Source organism: Cryptotermes secundus, unplaced genomic scaffold (genome assembly GCF_002891405.2).
Source record: "Cryptotermes secundus unplaced genomic scaffold, Csec_1.0 scaffold666, whole genome shotgun sequence".
NCBI lineage: Eukaryota > Metazoa > Arthropoda > Insecta > Blattodea > Kalotermitidae > Cryptotermes > Cryptotermes secundus.
The window spans coordinates 269,419-288,537 of NW_019731229.1; the positions used below are offsets into that span (position 1 = coordinate 269,419).

The window sequence follows — 19,119 nt, forward strand, 5'->3', positions numbered from 1 at the left end:
TTAAGTCTTCTGTCGTAGTAGATAATCTGAGTTTTCCTTTCACTGATCTTTATGCTCTAGCATTCATGCCAAGAATTCACTGCAGTGAGTCCTTACTCATTTTGCAGAGAACATGATGTTCATGTTCTTCTGTCACATAAATAGAGGTATCATTCATGAAAAGAGAAAGATGAGTCCTGATGCTATTGGGGGAACCATTTATGTATAGACTGTACAACACTGGGGCAAGGACAGAACCTTGAGGAACTCATGCAGCTATTTTTCTTGGCACAGAAGATTCACCTTCTACCAAGACATTAAATTTTCTGTCAGAGAGAAAGAAGCAATTAGCTTAATGAGAAATGTTATATTTTAGCGTCCTGTTACACTGATTCATTTCCATGGTTTATGCTAACCGTCTTACAGTGTATACACTTTTTCACCTTATTCTTCACTTCCACACTATATGTTTCAGCACTAATGTGCCATCCTCAGGTGTCTTTATGCACGTTAAACTATTGTACTGCATGCCATGATGTCTTCATTAATTCATTAATGAGACTCGTCAAAAATTCTAATTCTGACAATTTATATAGTAGGCCAGAGTGTCATGTTGTGTTGAAGGCTATCTCAGTATCCGTGAACAAAGCAGCTGTCAACATACTTTTGTTGAAATTTAGGACGGTAAGATCTGTTAGCCTCATACATCGAAGTGTCATACTGTGATCTGCTTGAAAGCCAAACTGAGTTGCATTCAGTAAGTTCCTTTCCTCAGCGTGTTTCTAGATTGACCTTAAATTCAGCTTCTCAAATAGTTTACATGTAGTGGACAAGGGCTGATCGGACATAAATTCTGGAGAAATTGTGGGTCTTTGCAAGATTTCAGCAGAGTTATGATTTTTTCCTCCTTCCAAGGTGCAGGGAAGTGCCCAAGCTGAAGGCAGTGATTGAATAAATGTGTTAAACGCACAAGAGGTCATCTCAGAAGATGCCAGAGAAATTCATTTGGAACACCATCAAAACCAGATGACTTTCATAATATCAAGGACTGTATTTCTTCTGAGATATTACAGGGTTGGAAATTAACAGGGATGTCTTCATTAACAGTAGTCAGCAGGGCTTCGACTTGAGCCTCCACACGTCGTATATGGTCATGGTAGCACAAGTCATCTGTTCTGAACCGGCATTCTAAGCAGTATGCGATTATGTTGGCTTTATCAATTTGATAAAATATTGGGCCTATGGCAACATGAAATGCAGATGGTGCCTTTGGTCCACCCCCTTTTGAGAGGGGTTTTGTAACAGGCCATATTGCTTGAGGTTTGACTTTGTAGTTTGCCAACTTTGTTTCCCATCTTTCAAGTGTTCTTTTCCAGACCATTCTCCCGATATTTCAAGTGATCCAGTTTACTGCCATTTTGCACACTGGATCCCTGGTTTCTTGACATAATTCTCTGGGCTTTCTTGTATGCTTTAATAAATGATCTAGGCCAGGTATTTTGTATTTCCAGTCTAAAAGTGTAGTTTCTCTAGTCAATATCATTTATGCTGAGGCTATAGAGACTGCAAAGTCACACGCTGTTTTTTCAACTTCATTAGAAGAGTGAATTTGGATATTTGGAGATATGAGTTGAGAGGCAAGGCTTTGAAAAGCTCTCAGTGTGTCAGTTTTTCAATTGGATCTAAAGCTTCGTTCTAACAGGGTCCAGAAAGCTTATCATTATTGGTAGGTGATCCAAGTCTAGAATGTCAGTGATAATAACTTCTGACAGTCAGATATTCTAATACACTACAATGTTGACACCACATCTCAGGGCTTAGATCTGAGTTTCAGGCCTCCATAATATAAAGCAGGACTCCCATCTACTCAACAGCAACATTCAGTATTTTTAGTCTGGTTTAATTTTAATAGAATAATTGTAATAAGTAATTTTTAATGCTGATTAAAGGGTTAATTGTGATAAAATTCTTTCAGGCAGACTTAGGAGATGTCAAGGGGGACCTGTGACCCCAGAACCTTAAAACATAACCTATTCACACCAACAGTAGAACTAAGCAAATGGATAGGATATCAGCACTTTCATTTTTATCTTATGAAAGCTACCCAGAGGGGGTTAATGGAGAAGCTTAGTAAGTGATAGTGACATCACTACTAAAAGAGGTGCAGAGGTGCAGGATGTGAGCTAAAAAAACAGGCATTGAAAGGGAGTTCCTTTCCCAGAATTATGCCTAGGGGGAATGAGGCTTATAAGCAGATGAGGATCATAACAGCCACTAACAGAAGGGAGTGAACATGATGCTATACTGCACAATAGATCATTTAAGGTCATGTATGTATGTATCTGTGTGTGTGTGTGTGTGTGTGTGTGTGCATGTAACATAGATAGAAATGTTGAGCAGCAAAACCTCACATAACCCCTGGCAATGCACACATACAACATATCTGATAAACTGGACCACAGCTAATTCATTAATTCTAGTATAAAACAAAATACTTCATGCTGCATCACTGAGATCTCACCTTGTACAGTTCTTCTAATGGCATCGCTGGCTATGAATTTTGAGTACATCTTCTGTTGAATGTCTGTGAGTCTGATGCAGACCACTTGCTCTATCTTTACTGGCAGATACTTAGACAGTAAAGCAGATGTGCGGCGAATTAGACAGCGGTTAACAATAGCTGCTAGCTCATCTAGACATGACTGACCTTTCTGTCGTTCCTCCAACGTTGCCATAGCATCCTGTCCTCGAAGTATTGGAGTTTCAAACTTGCGTCTGAATTCCTGAATAACAAAATAATTCCACCAACAGGCTGGTGTAGAAGTAATGCTCTAGACTTGTGTGTAGGAGGTGCTTGGCTTGTATCTCACTCCAGACACCATCCTGACAGGTTTTCATGGTTTCATCAGTCCCTTCACACAAATGCCAGGACAGTACTTTGATTAGGCCACAACTTCCTCCTTCCAAATCCTTTCCAATTTGTCATTCACTGACCATTCTACAGTCCAGATACTGACAGCATTGTTAAGTAACCCACAAGAAAAGAGAAGAAAACCGATGAATATGTAAATGTGAATGTAAAATGGTGCAAAAATGTGACAAATACGTGAAAATAAGAATTCTTATGTTGTCAGACATATAGAAAACCCTGAATTTTTAAATTGATCATGATTATGCACTCTATGGTATTAATTTCCATTTGCTAAGATGTCTTCCTCATGTCACAGAATAATTTGAGGCACTACATACAAGACAGATGCATACCTCAACGAAACAATAATTAGAAAATGCAAGTACATATACACACATATGCAAGTGAAAAATACTGTTTCCTAAAATTAGGAAATTTTGGTAAAAATATTAAGATTGACAAATGTTGGTAACTTAGCTCAATAAATAATATGATAACCTGGGAGTCAGGTGAGTTACAAATTACCAGGAAAAAATAACACGACTATGAAAGATTTCTGTTTGTATTACATTTATATAATAAGCAAAAGCACAAACCTGAGCAGTTCCCAGAATCCCTTGGTTTACAAAGTGTACCAAACTGTAATATTCAAGCAAATCATTCTGTATTGGTGTGCCAGACAGCAGGACACGTCGTTTGGCATTTAGTCCCATGAGAGCCTGGTAAGTTTGGTTTTCACTGTTCTTCAAACGATGACCCTGTTGAAGAATGAAAAAAATACATTTTATAATTATATATCACTCTTCTGTGATAACAGACTTAACAATGCACAATTTCAAGATGACTTTCATGACTCACAGCAACAGTACTTAAATTTCAGTTTGAGATATTGATGACTTTTGTTGAGTACCTTGTGCAATCATGGGTACATAATAGAAAATATTTTTGGACTTTTGATCATACTTTTCACTTTCAAGGCAATGAAAATGCATACTTTCTAATTTTTTAGTGCCTAAGAATCCATTCCCTAGCGATAATTTTATTTTTGTCCTCAAGTATATAGAAAAAATAGTAATTATACCAGATAATAGAATACACTACAAACAGCTCTGTGTCAATTATACAACACTGGAACTAAATACAGATTTTAAATACCTATACATGAGGCCCTACACCAGTATGACAAGAACTCATTCTGCATAACAAAAGTAGTGAACAACTGAATACATTTTAAAGTCCCGGAACGGACAATATCTTAAGTGGGGGAAATTGACCTCAAACACAAGAGTAGAAAGATGTAATCAAATGTATGGTGCTATTAGAAGAACCACTTAAAATAATACACAGAAAGACACACAACAGAAATTTTGTAAGACAATGCATGTCAGCGGTAGCTTGTATGGTAGTGAAGCATCAACTGAGCTGACAAGAGAGAAGAATAAGCTTCATGTGGAAGAAATGAAATCTTTGAGGTTGCCAGTTTTGGTAACAAAAAAGAGAGTATGTGATGACTAGAAGTGTTTGGCCTGGTCCATGGCTGACTCCAAACCAACCAATGAACCATACATATCTGAACACTCCATTCAAATTCAAACACAGAACCATCCAACCTGCAGAAATCACCAACATTGTACCCACTGTATAGGAAGCTGGGTGGGCTTAAGAGCCAGTCTAGACATTATGGAGAAGAGAGAATCTCTTGCCCCTAATGGGGACTGAACCCCAACCCATTAATCATCTAGCCTGTAGCATAGTAGTTAAACCAAGTGAGCTACCCCAGCTCCCTAGTAGGTGTAATTACTTGTATTAAACTAGGTATATTTGATGAACTTCTGCTACTTATTTAGGAATTTATCAATTTAATTGTATAAGAACAATATGAATTTATTTAATTTTTGCAGTTTGACAGATAAGAGATAAAAGATACAGATTCAACAGAGAACTATTATTGGTGTTGAAAAAGCATATAATAATATAAGCAGACAGGAAACTTGAAGATTGTTACAAACAGAAAATATTTCCAAGGGTCTGATGGAAGGAATTAAATACATCTATGATCAGATATGAGAAAAATGCGGTCAAGATGACAAATAAACTTAATGGTTTTGGACTTTTAGAGAAGTTAGACAGAAAGGTGTCTTATGCCATGTTGCTCAGCATGTATGAAACAATAAGTATTGCAGAAGGACAAGATAATGGAATATAAGGGAGCATGTATTGTCATGTGTATGAGTGACTACAGATGGGGTTTGGATTGGTAATTGGACATATTGAACACTTACTGATCATAACTACACTTAACTACAGTGCTATTGTTAATTCACACATTCTACAATTCACTACAGCATACACAAAGTCTTTTCAGTCTGCTGTGTCTTCACCAGTTGTTGCTGGTAATGGCTTCCAAGGGTGGGCACTCCCCTTACTCTGGGTTCCCAAACTATCATCATGTCTCAGTTACCAGCTTCTACAGCAGACCAATTAGCTAAAACTGGAGCTGAACATCCATTCGTGGGACCTGAACCAGCCTGTGGCATCTATCTAGGAGTTGCCAAACAGGCAATCAGGGACTGGACTAACATAAAACATAAGAAATACTGGGAATCCTTAACTGGACTCAGGCAAGCTAAGGGACTCATACGAGGACCTTCCGCTAAAAGAGCGAAGGAACTGTTGAAGCTCAACAGGAACCAGCTACAACGGGTGGTAGGACTACTTACAGGACACTGTCACCTCAAAGGATACCGGTTCAAACTGGGACTAAGTGACAGTCCCACTTGAGAGAGGTGTCAGATAGAAAATGAAACAGCCACACATGTCCTGTGTGAATGTGAGGCTTTAGCTTATTTAAGACTACGTCACTTGGGTCAGTACTTTATGGAACCAAGTGACTATTTTGACGCCCCCACGTCCAAAATCCTGCACTTCATCCGAAGTGCGGGGTTGCTGAGGGAATAATTAAAAAAATGGGAAGCACAATGGACCACTGAGGTCTAAGTGCAAGGGCCGAGAAGGGCTACCCCTTCATACATACATACCAGCTTCTAACAGCAACATCTCACAATGACCGAACTGTAGCAGTCCTCTAACTTACTGCTCACCCACCAACTTGTTTCATTACACTGTACTCAACTGCACTGCACTCATTAACTGAAATGACCTAGGTCAGTTGAGTCATACAAGTATAGCCTTGGAGCAGACCCACTGTCTTGAAACAAGACCTTGAGGGGCGCATTCTTGCGATGTCACTTTATTACTCTTCCACGTAACTACAATTCAACATAACTATAACACAAAATGTTGAATAAGTAATTTCACAATGGTCCTTTTGTGTTAACAACTCTGACTAGACTGTAGCATTGTGGAACTGTAAACTCCCCGTGCTGGCTAAGCACTGGTTTCTGTCAACACACTGCTTTTGTTGGCATCCACTGGATTGACAGTACCCCTGCCACAGCCAATATATATATATATCAGACAAGTGGGAAATGTCACCTCCAGCAGCACAGCTCCTCTGCTGTTGCATCACAACGGGGAAGTGTTTACTGGCAATGTGTGCGTTATCACAATTCCCAACATCCACAGACAACACTGCTTGCAATATCTTCTATTGTTGCGTGGTGTCACTGCAGACATGACGAATTCCTCTGTAGCATGTCTACAGGCCATTACATAGCCATGGGTCTCTATGCTATATTACATACATATGACATACTATAATGGGAACTGAATGAAAGTTACCATGTTCTAATGGGTCAATACTTGTACACGTGTAACATTATCATGTTTAAAACATAAGAGCAACACTGTTTCCTATGCAGCAGTCTGCACGTTTAATAACAGTAAGATTTTAAATGTATGTCACTTACCTCATCGCATAACACCAGTCCAACTTCACTCTTATGAAGGACAGAAGCATGCAGTCTGAAGGTCTCGTATGAGATAACCAGAATTGGGTTTACAGGCCTGCGTGAGTATGTCTGCATAAATCCTTCCAGGTCTCTGTCAATTTTATCTTTGGAGGATGAGTCAATAACCAAAACATTCACTCGTCCACACAGCCACTTGTTAATTTCATTGTACCAGTTCTGCAACAATATAAACTGTCATTCAGTATAAATTATAAGAGTTTCTCAAGACATGGGCCAATACAACTTCCTTTAAATGACACAATATCTACCCTTATAGATCCATGTGAACATGTTTGATGAATTGTAGCAAATTTTGAGTAGATACACATCTGACACACTTCCAACTCAGAACAATTTAAAAGATCATGCTTTATCTAAAACTGTTTCTGTACTAACATAGTCTGTCAACAATGCAACAAATTGTTCCTTCTTTCTTACACTTTCACTTTCGACACAACATGATTCGGCCCTAAATGGCCATCTTCAGGTGTCTTACTATGATAAAACTACTACACTGCACTAATACTGTCCATTCGTCACATATGCAACTGCATGCTTCATGATTTAAAACGATATAATTGTCAAATGGTATGCTTGACTGTGCAGTACATAAACAGTTTTAGATATAGCCATGCACTGGGATGCTTAAATACAGGATAACATGCTTTTTACTTTTCCCATAGTCTATACTATAAAGTGTCCTTTAATCTTGAATAATAGACAACATTGGAGCTTTGACACAGCCATTACAAAATCTATATATATTCCAATATATTCTAAGAAAATACATTACTCCTGATGACACAGCTCGTGGCAGGAAATCTTGTTCATCCAAAGTTCATGGATGTATTATTACCAACCTTTACTAGTGAGCTAGGAGCCACTACAATTGCTTTATCAATTGTTGGTTTGCAGTCAGACCCTTGCTTCAATAGTGTCCACATCAATGTAATACACTGAAGTGTTTTCCCCAGTCCCATCTCATCTGCCATGATGCACCCATAGCTTCCTGGTATGCGCTGACCAGTCACACATTCATACATGAACTTCACACCCTGTGGATGACCACAACAGTCAAATTAACCCACACAGAATTATGAAGCAGAAAGAAATTTCAAACATCATATTCATTTTCACATTTCCTGTCAAACACAATTTTCTTTTCTTTTCATCAGCTTCACAAAGTATGTTATAACAGTTAAAAAAATACTTATTCCTTTAAGTTCTATTTTCTTTAACATGTTACAACAAGGTTATACATCTCTAGGTATTTCCTGCCAACATTGGTGACAAGACGATTAATGTACAATGACAAAAGTTCTAATGCAGTCTATGTTTACAATTAAACTCACTCTAAGAGCACTCACCTCCCTCTGATGGGGACGTAGGACATTTGATAGTGATGGATCTACCACAACATGTACTGGCTGCTTATCACTGTAAATACAAAGACACTTCATAAGGGTTTATTCTCCAACTCATGAAACTGTATCATAAGAAAGCATTCATGAATCTTCCACCTAAGGAAGAACATTTTAATGGATGCAGATAATACCTACATAACAGAATGTCATGGGGTAATAATTACAGATAACTGATTCACATCTCAATTTGGGACTGATTATCCTTAATTAATTTTGTGACTGTATTCAGTACCTCTACAGTTATGAAGGAACAGTATCCCTAAAACAGGCTGCAACAACCACTTTCTCCCACATCTCATTCATTATCATTTTTTATCTCGGCAGTTGACTTAGGCTGGGGCCACACGAGAGCACAAAATGCGTCCGTTGTAACGAACATCGTGATATCCGTTGTAGAAATAAACAAGAGAGACAAATGCTAAACGTAATTCTGGCTTCACTGCAGACAAAAAACTACGCACCGCACTCTGCAACTGTGTGGTGTCCTCAGCAACATCCGTCATAAAGTACGTTCATTGCAATGGACGTACTTTGTGCGCTCGTGTGGCCCCAGCCTTAGTGTTGCTGCATGATCTAAGAAACAAGAATGGAAAGGTGTATTCCACCAGACTACACTTATTTTCCAACTGCATCCTTCATGATTCTGTATATCTGACTGGCATATGTTCAGTTATTGCAGATACATATTCAGTGCTGCACAGCTAATTACTTTACAGATATTACAATGGACGGTCAGAAATTATTTCTCCTTGTGTCAAGTAGTGTACAGTTTCAATTCAGAAATTATGTTATACAGCGAACAAATTATTTGCTGCTCTTTGTAAATCCCTACCAATCTTTTGCTTGTAACACTACTTTAAAATTCATCACATTATATAAATTAAAGCATTTGGAGTGTAAGTCAAGAAAACACAATAGTTAACAAAAGGACATCAGACTATCTTAATTCAACTGCTGCGCACTGACAGCTAGGAAACACCATGACCTGCAAACCTGTCTAGAACAATTCGAACATGAGCATGCATGTAAGATTTGAGGATTTTATGGCTGTGACTATGAAGAATGTTGTCTTCTGGGATGTGGTGCCATGTAGATCCTTTGTGAATCGACATTTCGGAGGAATGTATTGCATCCATCTTCAGGGTAGAAAAATCTGCAAGTGAGGAACCAGCTTGAGCAGGTGGTTGCAGACTCACTGGTTCCTTGCTCACGGATTTTTCTACCCTGAAGATGGAGGCAGTACGTTCCTACAAAACTCGGTTCACATAGGATCTAAATGGCACCACATCCCAGAAGACGGCATTCTTCATGAGCATGCATGTTCTAGCAAAGCCATGTATACTGAAACATATTTGTGTTTCAAATACAAATTCAGTAATAACATTTGTAGTTCATGTAATCATTAAATAACCCTCTCATCAAAATCATTGACACTACAGTGAAGAAGACCAAGAAAACACAAACCACTTACAGATCCATTTTCAGCTTGTCATGAGCAGTGAATTCTGGTGGTTCATACAATATGAGTGCACCTGGCTCACTGGGGTCATGCAGAGCACATCGACATCTGTTTCTTCCAATACCCAGAAAGCGCCCACCAAGTATACCCTGGTAGTTTGGTATTGGCACTTTGAAAGGCTTAGATAACAACTTCCTGATGAGAGCTTCCTGCAATGCAAGCTTTATTAGACTTCTAGGAATGTACCACTGTTGTATGAGGGTCGTACTAAAAGTCATGACCAACAATTTTTTGTAAAGTAACATGCTTTATTATTGACAAACCAAATACACCACCTCAATCTACCAAGCTTTCTTTATTTCTCCACATAATCGCCACTTTTTTGTACACATTTCTCCCAGCATTCTGGGAGTTTGAAAATTTCCCTTCTGTAAAATTCTGTTCCAGCCATCCGAAGACACTGACACACTGCTTTCTGAATTGCCTCCCTTGTCTCAAAACATTGTCCACGCAGCTGATCATTCACAAATCTGAAAAGATGGTAGTCGGATGGTGCCAGATCAGAGCTATAGGAGGGGTGTGGAAGAATTTCCCACTCCATCTTTGCAATTGCTTCCAATGTGACCTTTGTGGTCTTCGGTCAACAACAGCGGGACCCAACGAACACAAACTTTCCTATAGCCCAAGCTTCCAATCATCTCCTGTACTGCACTGTGCCCTATTCGAAGTTTTCGGGCTATTGTGTCCACGGTCACACGCCTGTCATCTTCAATGATCTCATCCACTCTTTCCTTGTTGCGTTCAGTTGAGGCTGTTTGAACCGACCGCTCCGAGGCTCATCTTTGCTGCTGGTGTTCCCATCTTTAAAACGTTTCACCCATCTTCAAACACTGCTCGCACCCATGCACACAGTTCCACAAGTACGTTGAATTCAGAAAGCAGTGCATCAGTGTCTTCGGATGGCTGGAACAGAATTTTACAGAAGGGGAATTTTCAAACTCCCAGAACGCTGGGAGAAATGTGTACAAAGCAGTGGCAATTATGTGGAAAAATAAAGAAAGGTCTGCAGATTGAGGTGGTGTATTTGGTTTGTCAATAATAAAGCATGTTACTTTACAAAAAATTGTTGCTCATGACTTTCAATATGACCTACGTACATGTACAAAGAAGGACAAGCATACCACCTATTGTAATTAAAATCATTCCTTCATAATTATTATTCTATCCTCATGCATTTGTAATTAATAAACATATCTTCACATTTATATCTTTTGATTAATTTGCACTGAACTAATGTCTTGAAAGTTCTGGTTCCCATTATTTTACCTAAATATATATATTTATAATATATATATAANACCTACTTTTATATTTTTTAAACAACACAGTATATATACGTTTTCAAGAACAATAGACCACTGTAGGTCGTGGTGCAAAGGCCGAGAAGGCCCACCCCTTATACATTCATATATACATTTTAGCTAAAGGTGTTTGCATTTGCCTGATGAAGACTGCATGCAGTCGAAACATGCTGTGAAAAAGAAAAAAGAAAATAAAAACTATTTTTATTGTATGTTTGTGAGACAGTTGTTATATATCCTATAAAAGTCATAAACAGGATGCAGTCCAATAAAAATTATGCAAGTTGCTACTCACATGCTCTGAAACAATCTCTGGAGTTCGGGGTTGTTGCTGAAGAGCAGGCAACTGCACAAGGGGTTTACGGGATGGTTCCTGGCAGCATCTTTTGTTCAGTCTCTTAGGAGTAAGTGGCCTGTCTTCACTGCCACGTTTTGCAACCTGACTTGGAGCAAGACTGCGCCTCTGTGAATAACACCACTTACATATAAATAACTTTACAATACAATGGCTGTGCATTTAGCCTCACAGGCAGGTACCCACATATATATTGTCAAATTCATACAGGGTCTGAGAGTCACTTAATCTTCCTAGACGAAAAATAAACAATGCAAATTAAATTAAATTAATGAAATATCAACTTCACCTAACCTGTCACAAAACACAAATGTCAAAGTACAGGGAGGATTTTAAACAGGTTGGCGAATTCATAGCTCCGCGCTTCACGGCGACTGGAGCACTGCGTGCTGTGGGAAACATGCAAGTTTTGCTGATGACTCAGCACGCTTGATGGCCGATAACATTTGGAATGAAGGAAAATAATTAACTTGTAGATTTCTACATGGTATTATGTTCATGCAAGAACGGTTTGATTTGTCAGCAGTAGGTAGCAGTTATCAACGCCATGAGCCATTTGTTCCCAGTTAACAGTTAGTCAGCAGCGTGGTATGATATGGTTTGCTATTATAGAGCAACGTGTATTTCTGTATGACACCTACGTGACATATGGATCTGCTGGAAAACAAAAAACAAACTCCGTGAATTTAGTCTGCAAGCGAACTATACCAACCGAGCAACAGCTGCTTGTCAGCGAAGTTAGTGACAACTTTTGCAGATAGAGGGTGCCGCATGGTCAGTGCAACAAATCCCCACAGCCATTAATTTCAGCCGCTATTTCCTTGAAATAGCTCCTCACTTATCCTTACAAGGCTGAGTGGACCCCGTCCCAGAACCACTACTTCTCAGAAAATCTGATAGTGCCGGGAATCGAACCCAGACCTCTGGATCTGTAGCCAGGAACTCTGACCACTAGACCACAGAGGTGGTCCAAGCATCTGCTGAAAAGTGTTGGCAAAATTTTTGGTACAAATTTCATGATGAAAGAATTCCCAGCAGACAAACAATTCACAATTTGGTGAATGAACTTAGAAAAACAAAACTCTAAGAAAAAACATAAGCAACGAGTGCTTACTGATGAGAAGTTAGTTGACAAATGGGCCAGACTTGAACATACACTTAGAAAATCACTGAAACATCTAGCTCAAGAGACTGGAGTGTCAAAGTCTAGTGCAAGAACGGCAACACAATTGCTGAACCCATCCAGTGAAAGTTTGTCTCTGGTGTGCTGTAAGTGCAAGAAGGATTGTTGTACATTTGTTTTTTAATGAAACAATTAATTGCAAAAGATATTTACAAGTGGAGGGACAGCATTTTCAACACCTCCTGTGATCTGTGAACAAAAGTAAGAACTTCACTTCATTCCAAATATTATTAGCATGCTGAGTCATCGGCAATATTCGCATGCCCTCCACAGCAAGCAGTGCTCTGATCCCCGTAAAGCACAGGGCTGCAAACATGTCAAGTTTACTAAAAAAACACCCTGTAGAAGCAAAACTCTTGAAGGTTAAAATACAACAACTATGTCTGTTGTTAGATGTAAAGCAAAGAACACACAACTTGTTGTCATAATGTAAAGTTACATCCATACTAGTACTTGCCTTTATGAAGTTACAGAATTTTTTATTAATTATCAAAATCCTAATGCTGATATTTCCTTAGTGGACTTAAATTACTTGTGAACAGCGACAGCGACACCATGAAGGCGTACGGGGGAGTAGGCAGCTTCATGCCCCTGCCCCTGCCCCTTTATCCCCCAGGAAAGAGCCCCCAGTACCCACTGTATAGGAGATTAGGTGGACCCCAGACCTGGTCTGGACGACATGGAGAGAGAAAATTCTAGACCCTACGGGACTCGAACGCCAACCCCCCTGTCGTCCAGCCTGTAGCCAATTACTATACTACTTGAGCTATTCCAAACAGTTCTGAATTTAATTATAATATATAATGGACACCATGTTTGTATTATATCTGCAGCCAGTTCTATTTTGCTTAAAATATGCTTTGAAGTACTACATATGCTTACTGTTCTAGTAGCAGTGTTTAAACAAATATTTCCTCCTATTCATTAGACATATGTTTGTATTTTGCTAGAAACTTCAAATTCGGTGTAAGGTTAGACTGACTCTAGTTATTTCAGTTGCGTTTGATGTAATTTTAAATTACAGCATACCTACCTTGGGCATAATAAATAAAATACGAATTGAGAATGTTTACAATTGGTGACTGTGTGGGTGCATGCTGTAAAGGCTCACATTCATATAACTTAATATAAACTTATTCCTTGGTGTTTTTGTCTTCAATTCGGTTGAGATATATTTGTGTGAGTAAAGCAACTGACTGGAAAAAACGGTTTCTCATTTCATTTTCCGTATTTACCAGTCTGAAGGACAAGATAAGACGAAACATAAAAGTACGAATTACTTCCCAAATCGATTATCTACACTGACATCACTGTCTCAGAAAAGCGGATCAAATGTTTGGGTGTGAAAAACAATATTCGGCGAAAGACAATTACACGAGTTCCATCTTACATGTAGGTATTATACACCAAAATAAGATGTCAGCGAGCTGCATCAGACCTTCTAGTAAACTAATCCGACGGAATAACCGAGTATTCTACAAAAACACTGTAAATACAATCACATTTGGCGTGATATTTCATAATCTATATAGTACGAATGCACACTTACCATAGCACTGCTACTTTTGATACATTACTAACACTTATAAATAAATACACTAACAGTAACTCAGGATGGTGTTTGTCTTTGGCTTCTCCAAAAGGTGTATCGTTAATTTTGACTGCCATGTGTGATAACCACAAGGTATGCTACGGAACGCTACGGATTCTACGGATACCGCCAAAAGTTGAAAATAAATCGAATGGTCCATTGCCACAGATTACTAATACCATTTCGCCGCCAACTATGTCACGGAATATAGTAAAGATCGATTCTGTAAACACCGAATTCTCACGCGTAACTTGTTTCAAGGGTTAGAACGTTTAAATGTATTAAGCCGGATTAGCGCAAAGAGTGTGCCAAAAGCGCCGAGTTGGGAGAAGTGGTGCATTTGATGTGTAATCACTCCTTACAGGAATTGAGGTGGTAACGTAAAATGAATGAATGATAAGTGTTGTCAATGATGAAAAGGCGCATGTTCGTAGAGTACTGGTAAGTTCACAAACAAAAAAAAAAACGATGATATCTGCAAGTCTTAGGCCACCCATACACACAGTTTGGCCTCCCGATCGACCTTACAGACAAAACTGTGACAGTTTACCACCTCCTTTTCCTCCCCATACACGCGCAGATAAAGCGGCAGGCTTCATGCCACAATCACGGTCTTCCAGCCTATAATGTTGTCACACACGTCACTTGCTACGGTCCTGCCGGCAGAACTGACGGGTTTCCCACAGGCCAACAGTCCAAACGATTGGCCGGCCGGCCGCACCACACGTCAGTTTTGCCTTTAAGTCTTCAACTGTGCAGGCCGAACTGGAGGCCAAACTGTGTGTGTGTATGGGGGCCCTTAGTCTGTTATGTGAGACCAGGCCTAAGAGTTGAAGAAAGCCGTCTCCTGGGATGTGGCGCCGTGTAGTTTTTGTGTGAACAGACGTTTCGGGAACGCATCGCCTTCATCTTCAGAGTAGAAAAATTCGCGAGCGAGAACCAGCGTGAGCAGGTGACTGTAGACTGCGTAAATACGTTTATTGGTCATACAATGTCGCAACATGTTTCGGCTCATGGAGCCATCAGCAGGCGATACATTAACAAACCTTGTACTATTGAAGTATGCCTCTTATATGGATTCACACATGTATACATATAGATATTCCTGGAAAGAAGACATACAGAGACTTAAATTTGACTTCTGAACCCTAGCAGTGAATGAGGAAATCAACTTTTTTCAGCTGCCTCAGAATAAGATTCAGTTGTTTTTCAGCTTTTGTTGGACTTCGGATTTCTTAAGACCACGAGTAAGAATTAAACACTGCCTCCCTCTAGCTCTCTCTCACCACTGTGGAACCTCGCTTACCGAGCATATCAAATTATAAACGGATGACTCGCTTAACGAGCGACGTTTCGCAAAACGAGTGACGAGAGGGGAAGTCCCGGATTGTGCGCTTGCTACATCAGTCTGTGTTTAGCACTCGTTCCGCTAGCATATTAGTGTCGCTTGTGAGCACACATTTTTCCAAACTTTTGTTCAGACATATTATTTGTAATTTTTTTTTGTGCAAAGTTTAATAACCCTTGCAAAAATGTCCCCGAAGAAAAAGCCGCAAAATGATAGCCATAAGAGAATAAAAATAACTGTAGAAATGAAACGTAAATTCATTGAAAAGCAAGAACGAGGTGTGAGCGTGGCTGTTCTAGCACGCACATACAATCGGTCTACATCAACGATTTGCACTATGCTCAAGAACAAGGACAAGATTAAGGAGATAGATGCTTCAAAGGGAGTGACAAGAATATCTACGCAACAGTTACGTATTCTCGACGATGTTGAAAGGTTGCTCCTCATATGGATAAACAAAAAGCAATTGCAAGGCGACACTACTAATGAGAACATCATTTGTGAGAAGGCGAAAGTGATTTTTGCCGACCTCGTTAAGAAGACGCCAGGATCATCAACGGCTAAAGAAGCATTTAAGGGAAGCCATGGGTGGTTCGAGAAGTTTAAGAGATGAACCGGCATCCACAGCGTTGTAAGGCACGGTGAAGCAGCAAGCTCCGACACAAAGGCAGCAGAGAACTTCATCGGTGACTTCAAGATGCTTGTAGATTCTCAGGGTTACCTGCCGCAACAGGTTTTTAATTGTGAATTCGCATTCCACGTTGGTTCATTACGCATAGAAGAAAAGACGAAGATGATTCACGCTCCTTAACAATGTATATATAATTTTCTTTGAATAAACGTTATACATAAAATTTTTTGAGTATTTTTTCCGGCATGGAACACATTGTCATATTTTACATTAATTTATATGGGAAAACTTGTTTCGCTTAACGAGTGTTTCGCATTATGAGTAAGATTCTGGAACAAATTATGCTCGTTAAGCGAGGTTCCACTGTATTTGGCACACCGACTTACTCTGCTGAAAGTTTAGCATACCTCAGCTTACTCCATTTATCACAGTACTTAACCTTTTCAGTGAATGAAATCAGATAATATACTCTTAATAGTGTGCATCCTGTTGTGTGTCATAAATAAGATATAGATATGTTGGATATATACTATTCTCTCCTGCTTTAATGTATTAATTAAGATTCACTAAAGAGAAACCCTTAGAAATTACTATAAAATAATGCTTTGTTACTATCCAACAATGGATTTTCAAATATGTGGGAATACAGTACAATTTATATTTATAGTTCAGTAACATTTTTCTTATTCTAAGGTTCAGTTTAAATTACTTCCAATCAACAATCTGTTTCTATTGTCCTCCATGCATTCATGATCATGAGTTTCATTAAATCCTTTGTAATCAAGAGAAACCAAATAAACGAAGGCCTCACTTGCCCACATACATAATACTGTCATGCATTTTATGGGGTATGACTAATAACAGCGTTTTGGATTTATTGATCACTCTTTGTACAGTACAATCACTCATAATCACAATGAATGACTGCCTAAGACTCACTCCATTCTGACTGGAGCCACAGTCACTCACTCTTATACTCCACAGATAACACGTCCATTGCCTAGTAATGTTCGTCTACTGTTGCTGCGTATTGCTGTACACTTTACCTAACAACAAGCTGTTTACCCAGAATCAGTTTCCACTGGAAGGTATTTATCATGCCAGTTGCCTAGCAATGGGTGTATGTCACAATATTCATGGTCCCCTACCCTACATCACTGGACATAAAACGCATCGTTGGAATTAATCAGTCCAAAGTTCAGTCTAGTAAATTCAGTCAATACCATCTATAAAGAACATATATTTACTCTTGAAATATCTGTATCTACATTATGAACAAGTGTGTTATTTTATTTATGGTTTTTCATGACACTGTCAGCAGCTCAGGCAATGTGGCATCGACATGTTTCTAAATCACACAATGTATTTTATACAATGTACCATATTCAATGCAGTTTTGCTCTACTGGAGATATTCCAATAATCATCTTTATAGATTAAAATGTCACTAATTTGAACACAGCACATGGAACACAAATAACATTCAGTTCTGAAGACTTCAATTTATCAACTTGACAGCTAGATGTAAGTTTTGAGGTTTTCACGGCGATGACTATGAAGAAAGTAGTCTTCTGGGTTTAGGCGCCGTGTATTCTTCGTTTTGGCCGACGTTTCGGAGGAACGTATCGCCTCCATCTTCATAGCAGGTGAACACCATAAAATCCCTCCAATTAAACCCTTATGATATGATGGTTAGCTTCGATGTGGTATCGCTTTTCACCAAAGTGCCAATCAAGGACACTATGGATCTACTAGGAGGAAACTTCGCCGAAGATGTTTTGAGACTCTTTCGCCATGTCCTAACCACATCCTACTTCAGCTTCGATGGCCAGTTCTACGAACAGACTGATGGTGTAGCCATGGGCTCTCCACTATCTCCGGTCATCGCCAACTTCTACATGAAGGACTTCGAGGAGAGGGTGCTGGATTTGGCTGGTTTCGATATGTGGACGACACCTTCGTCATCTGGCCCCACGGACCTGACAGCGTGAAGGGTTTCCTGAACCACTTAAACAGTATCAACCCATGCATTCAGTTCACCATGGAAACCGAAAGTGAAGGCCACCTCCCCTTCCTAGACATAGATATTTACAGGAGACCCGACGGCTCTCTAGGCCATGCAGTATACCGCAAACCCACACACACCAACCTCTATCTCAATGCCAAGTCCCATCATCACCCTTCCAGTAACCACACTGGTACACAGGGCCAGAGCTCTGTGCGATCAAGGGAGTCTGCGTGCGGAGTTGGAGTTCCTGAAGAACATCTTCAGACGCAATGGCTGTAACGACCGGCAGGTCCACAGGGCCCTCAACCGCCATCCCCACAACAATCAACATGATGACCGCAGAGAAACTGTCGCCTTATTGCCCTTTGTCAGGACTATATTCAAGAGGATCAGCAGAGTGCTGTCCCGACACAACATCAAATCAGTTGGCCTGCCCCCAAAGAAAATATCTAATTTCCTCCGGCCTGTCAAGGATCACCTGGGACTGAGGACACCGGGAATTTACAGAATTCCATGTGAGTGCGGCAAGGTCTACATCGGGCAGACGGGCCGTTCTGTGGACACGAGGTTGAAAGAACATCAACGGCATTTACGATTAGAACATCCGGACAAGTCAGCCATAGCTGAACACAGCATCAAGCTAGACCACTGTATCCAGTTTCACAAAACCGCCATAATCACCAGTAAGAGCCGTTACCTAGATTGCATAATCATGGAGGCCGTAGAGATCGAGCTCCGTCCAAACAACATGAACAAAGAAACAGGGTTCAGTCTCAACAAGTCATGGAAGCCTCTCATCTCTTCCCTCAAGAGAAATCTAACAAAGCACACCAGTTCTTCGTCATGTCATTGACGTCAGTAGCCTGTCCCCTGTAATCATGTCATTGACGTCAGTAGCCTGTCCCCAACCAACTGGTTCTTCTTGTCTACCGCAACTTCCTAGTGCTATTGACCTCAAG

The 19,119-nt window shown here is 39.8% G+C and overlaps 1 protein-coding gene across 5 annotated transcripts in view; it reads right to left on the bottom strand.

Annotated features, from left to right (window-relative positions):
- LOC111866587 (DNA repair and recombination protein RAD54-like) overlaps positions 1-14,302 on the bottom strand; it is a 31,499-nt gene extending 17,197 nt beyond the window's left edge. For 3 of the 5 annotated variants that reach the window (XM_023855675.2, XM_033752335.1, XM_023855679.2), the window contains exons 1-8: positions 13,617-14,077; positions 11,341-11,508; positions 9,697-9,893; positions 8,169-8,238; positions 7,662-7,856; positions 6,760-6,978; positions 3,487-3,648; positions 2,501-2,762 (exon numbers count right to left, since the gene is read on the bottom strand). In XM_023855675.2, the coding sequence (XP_023711443.1) occupies positions 2,501-2,762; positions 3,487-3,648; positions 6,760-6,978; positions 7,662-7,856; positions 8,169-8,238; positions 9,697-9,893; positions 11,341-11,508; positions 13,617-13,625 (1,282 nt within the window). In that variant the 5' untranslated portion in view covers positions 13,626-14,077. Of the gene's footprint in view, positions 1-2,500; positions 2,763-3,486; positions 3,649-6,759; positions 6,979-7,661; positions 7,857-8,168; positions 8,239-9,696; positions 9,894-11,340; positions 11,509-13,616; positions 14,078-14,132 lie in introns of those variants that run through there. The other 2 variants (XM_023855676.2, XM_023855678.2) reach the window with 2 other exon arrangements.
- Between the last annotated feature and the right edge of the window lie 4,817 nt (positions 14,303-19,119).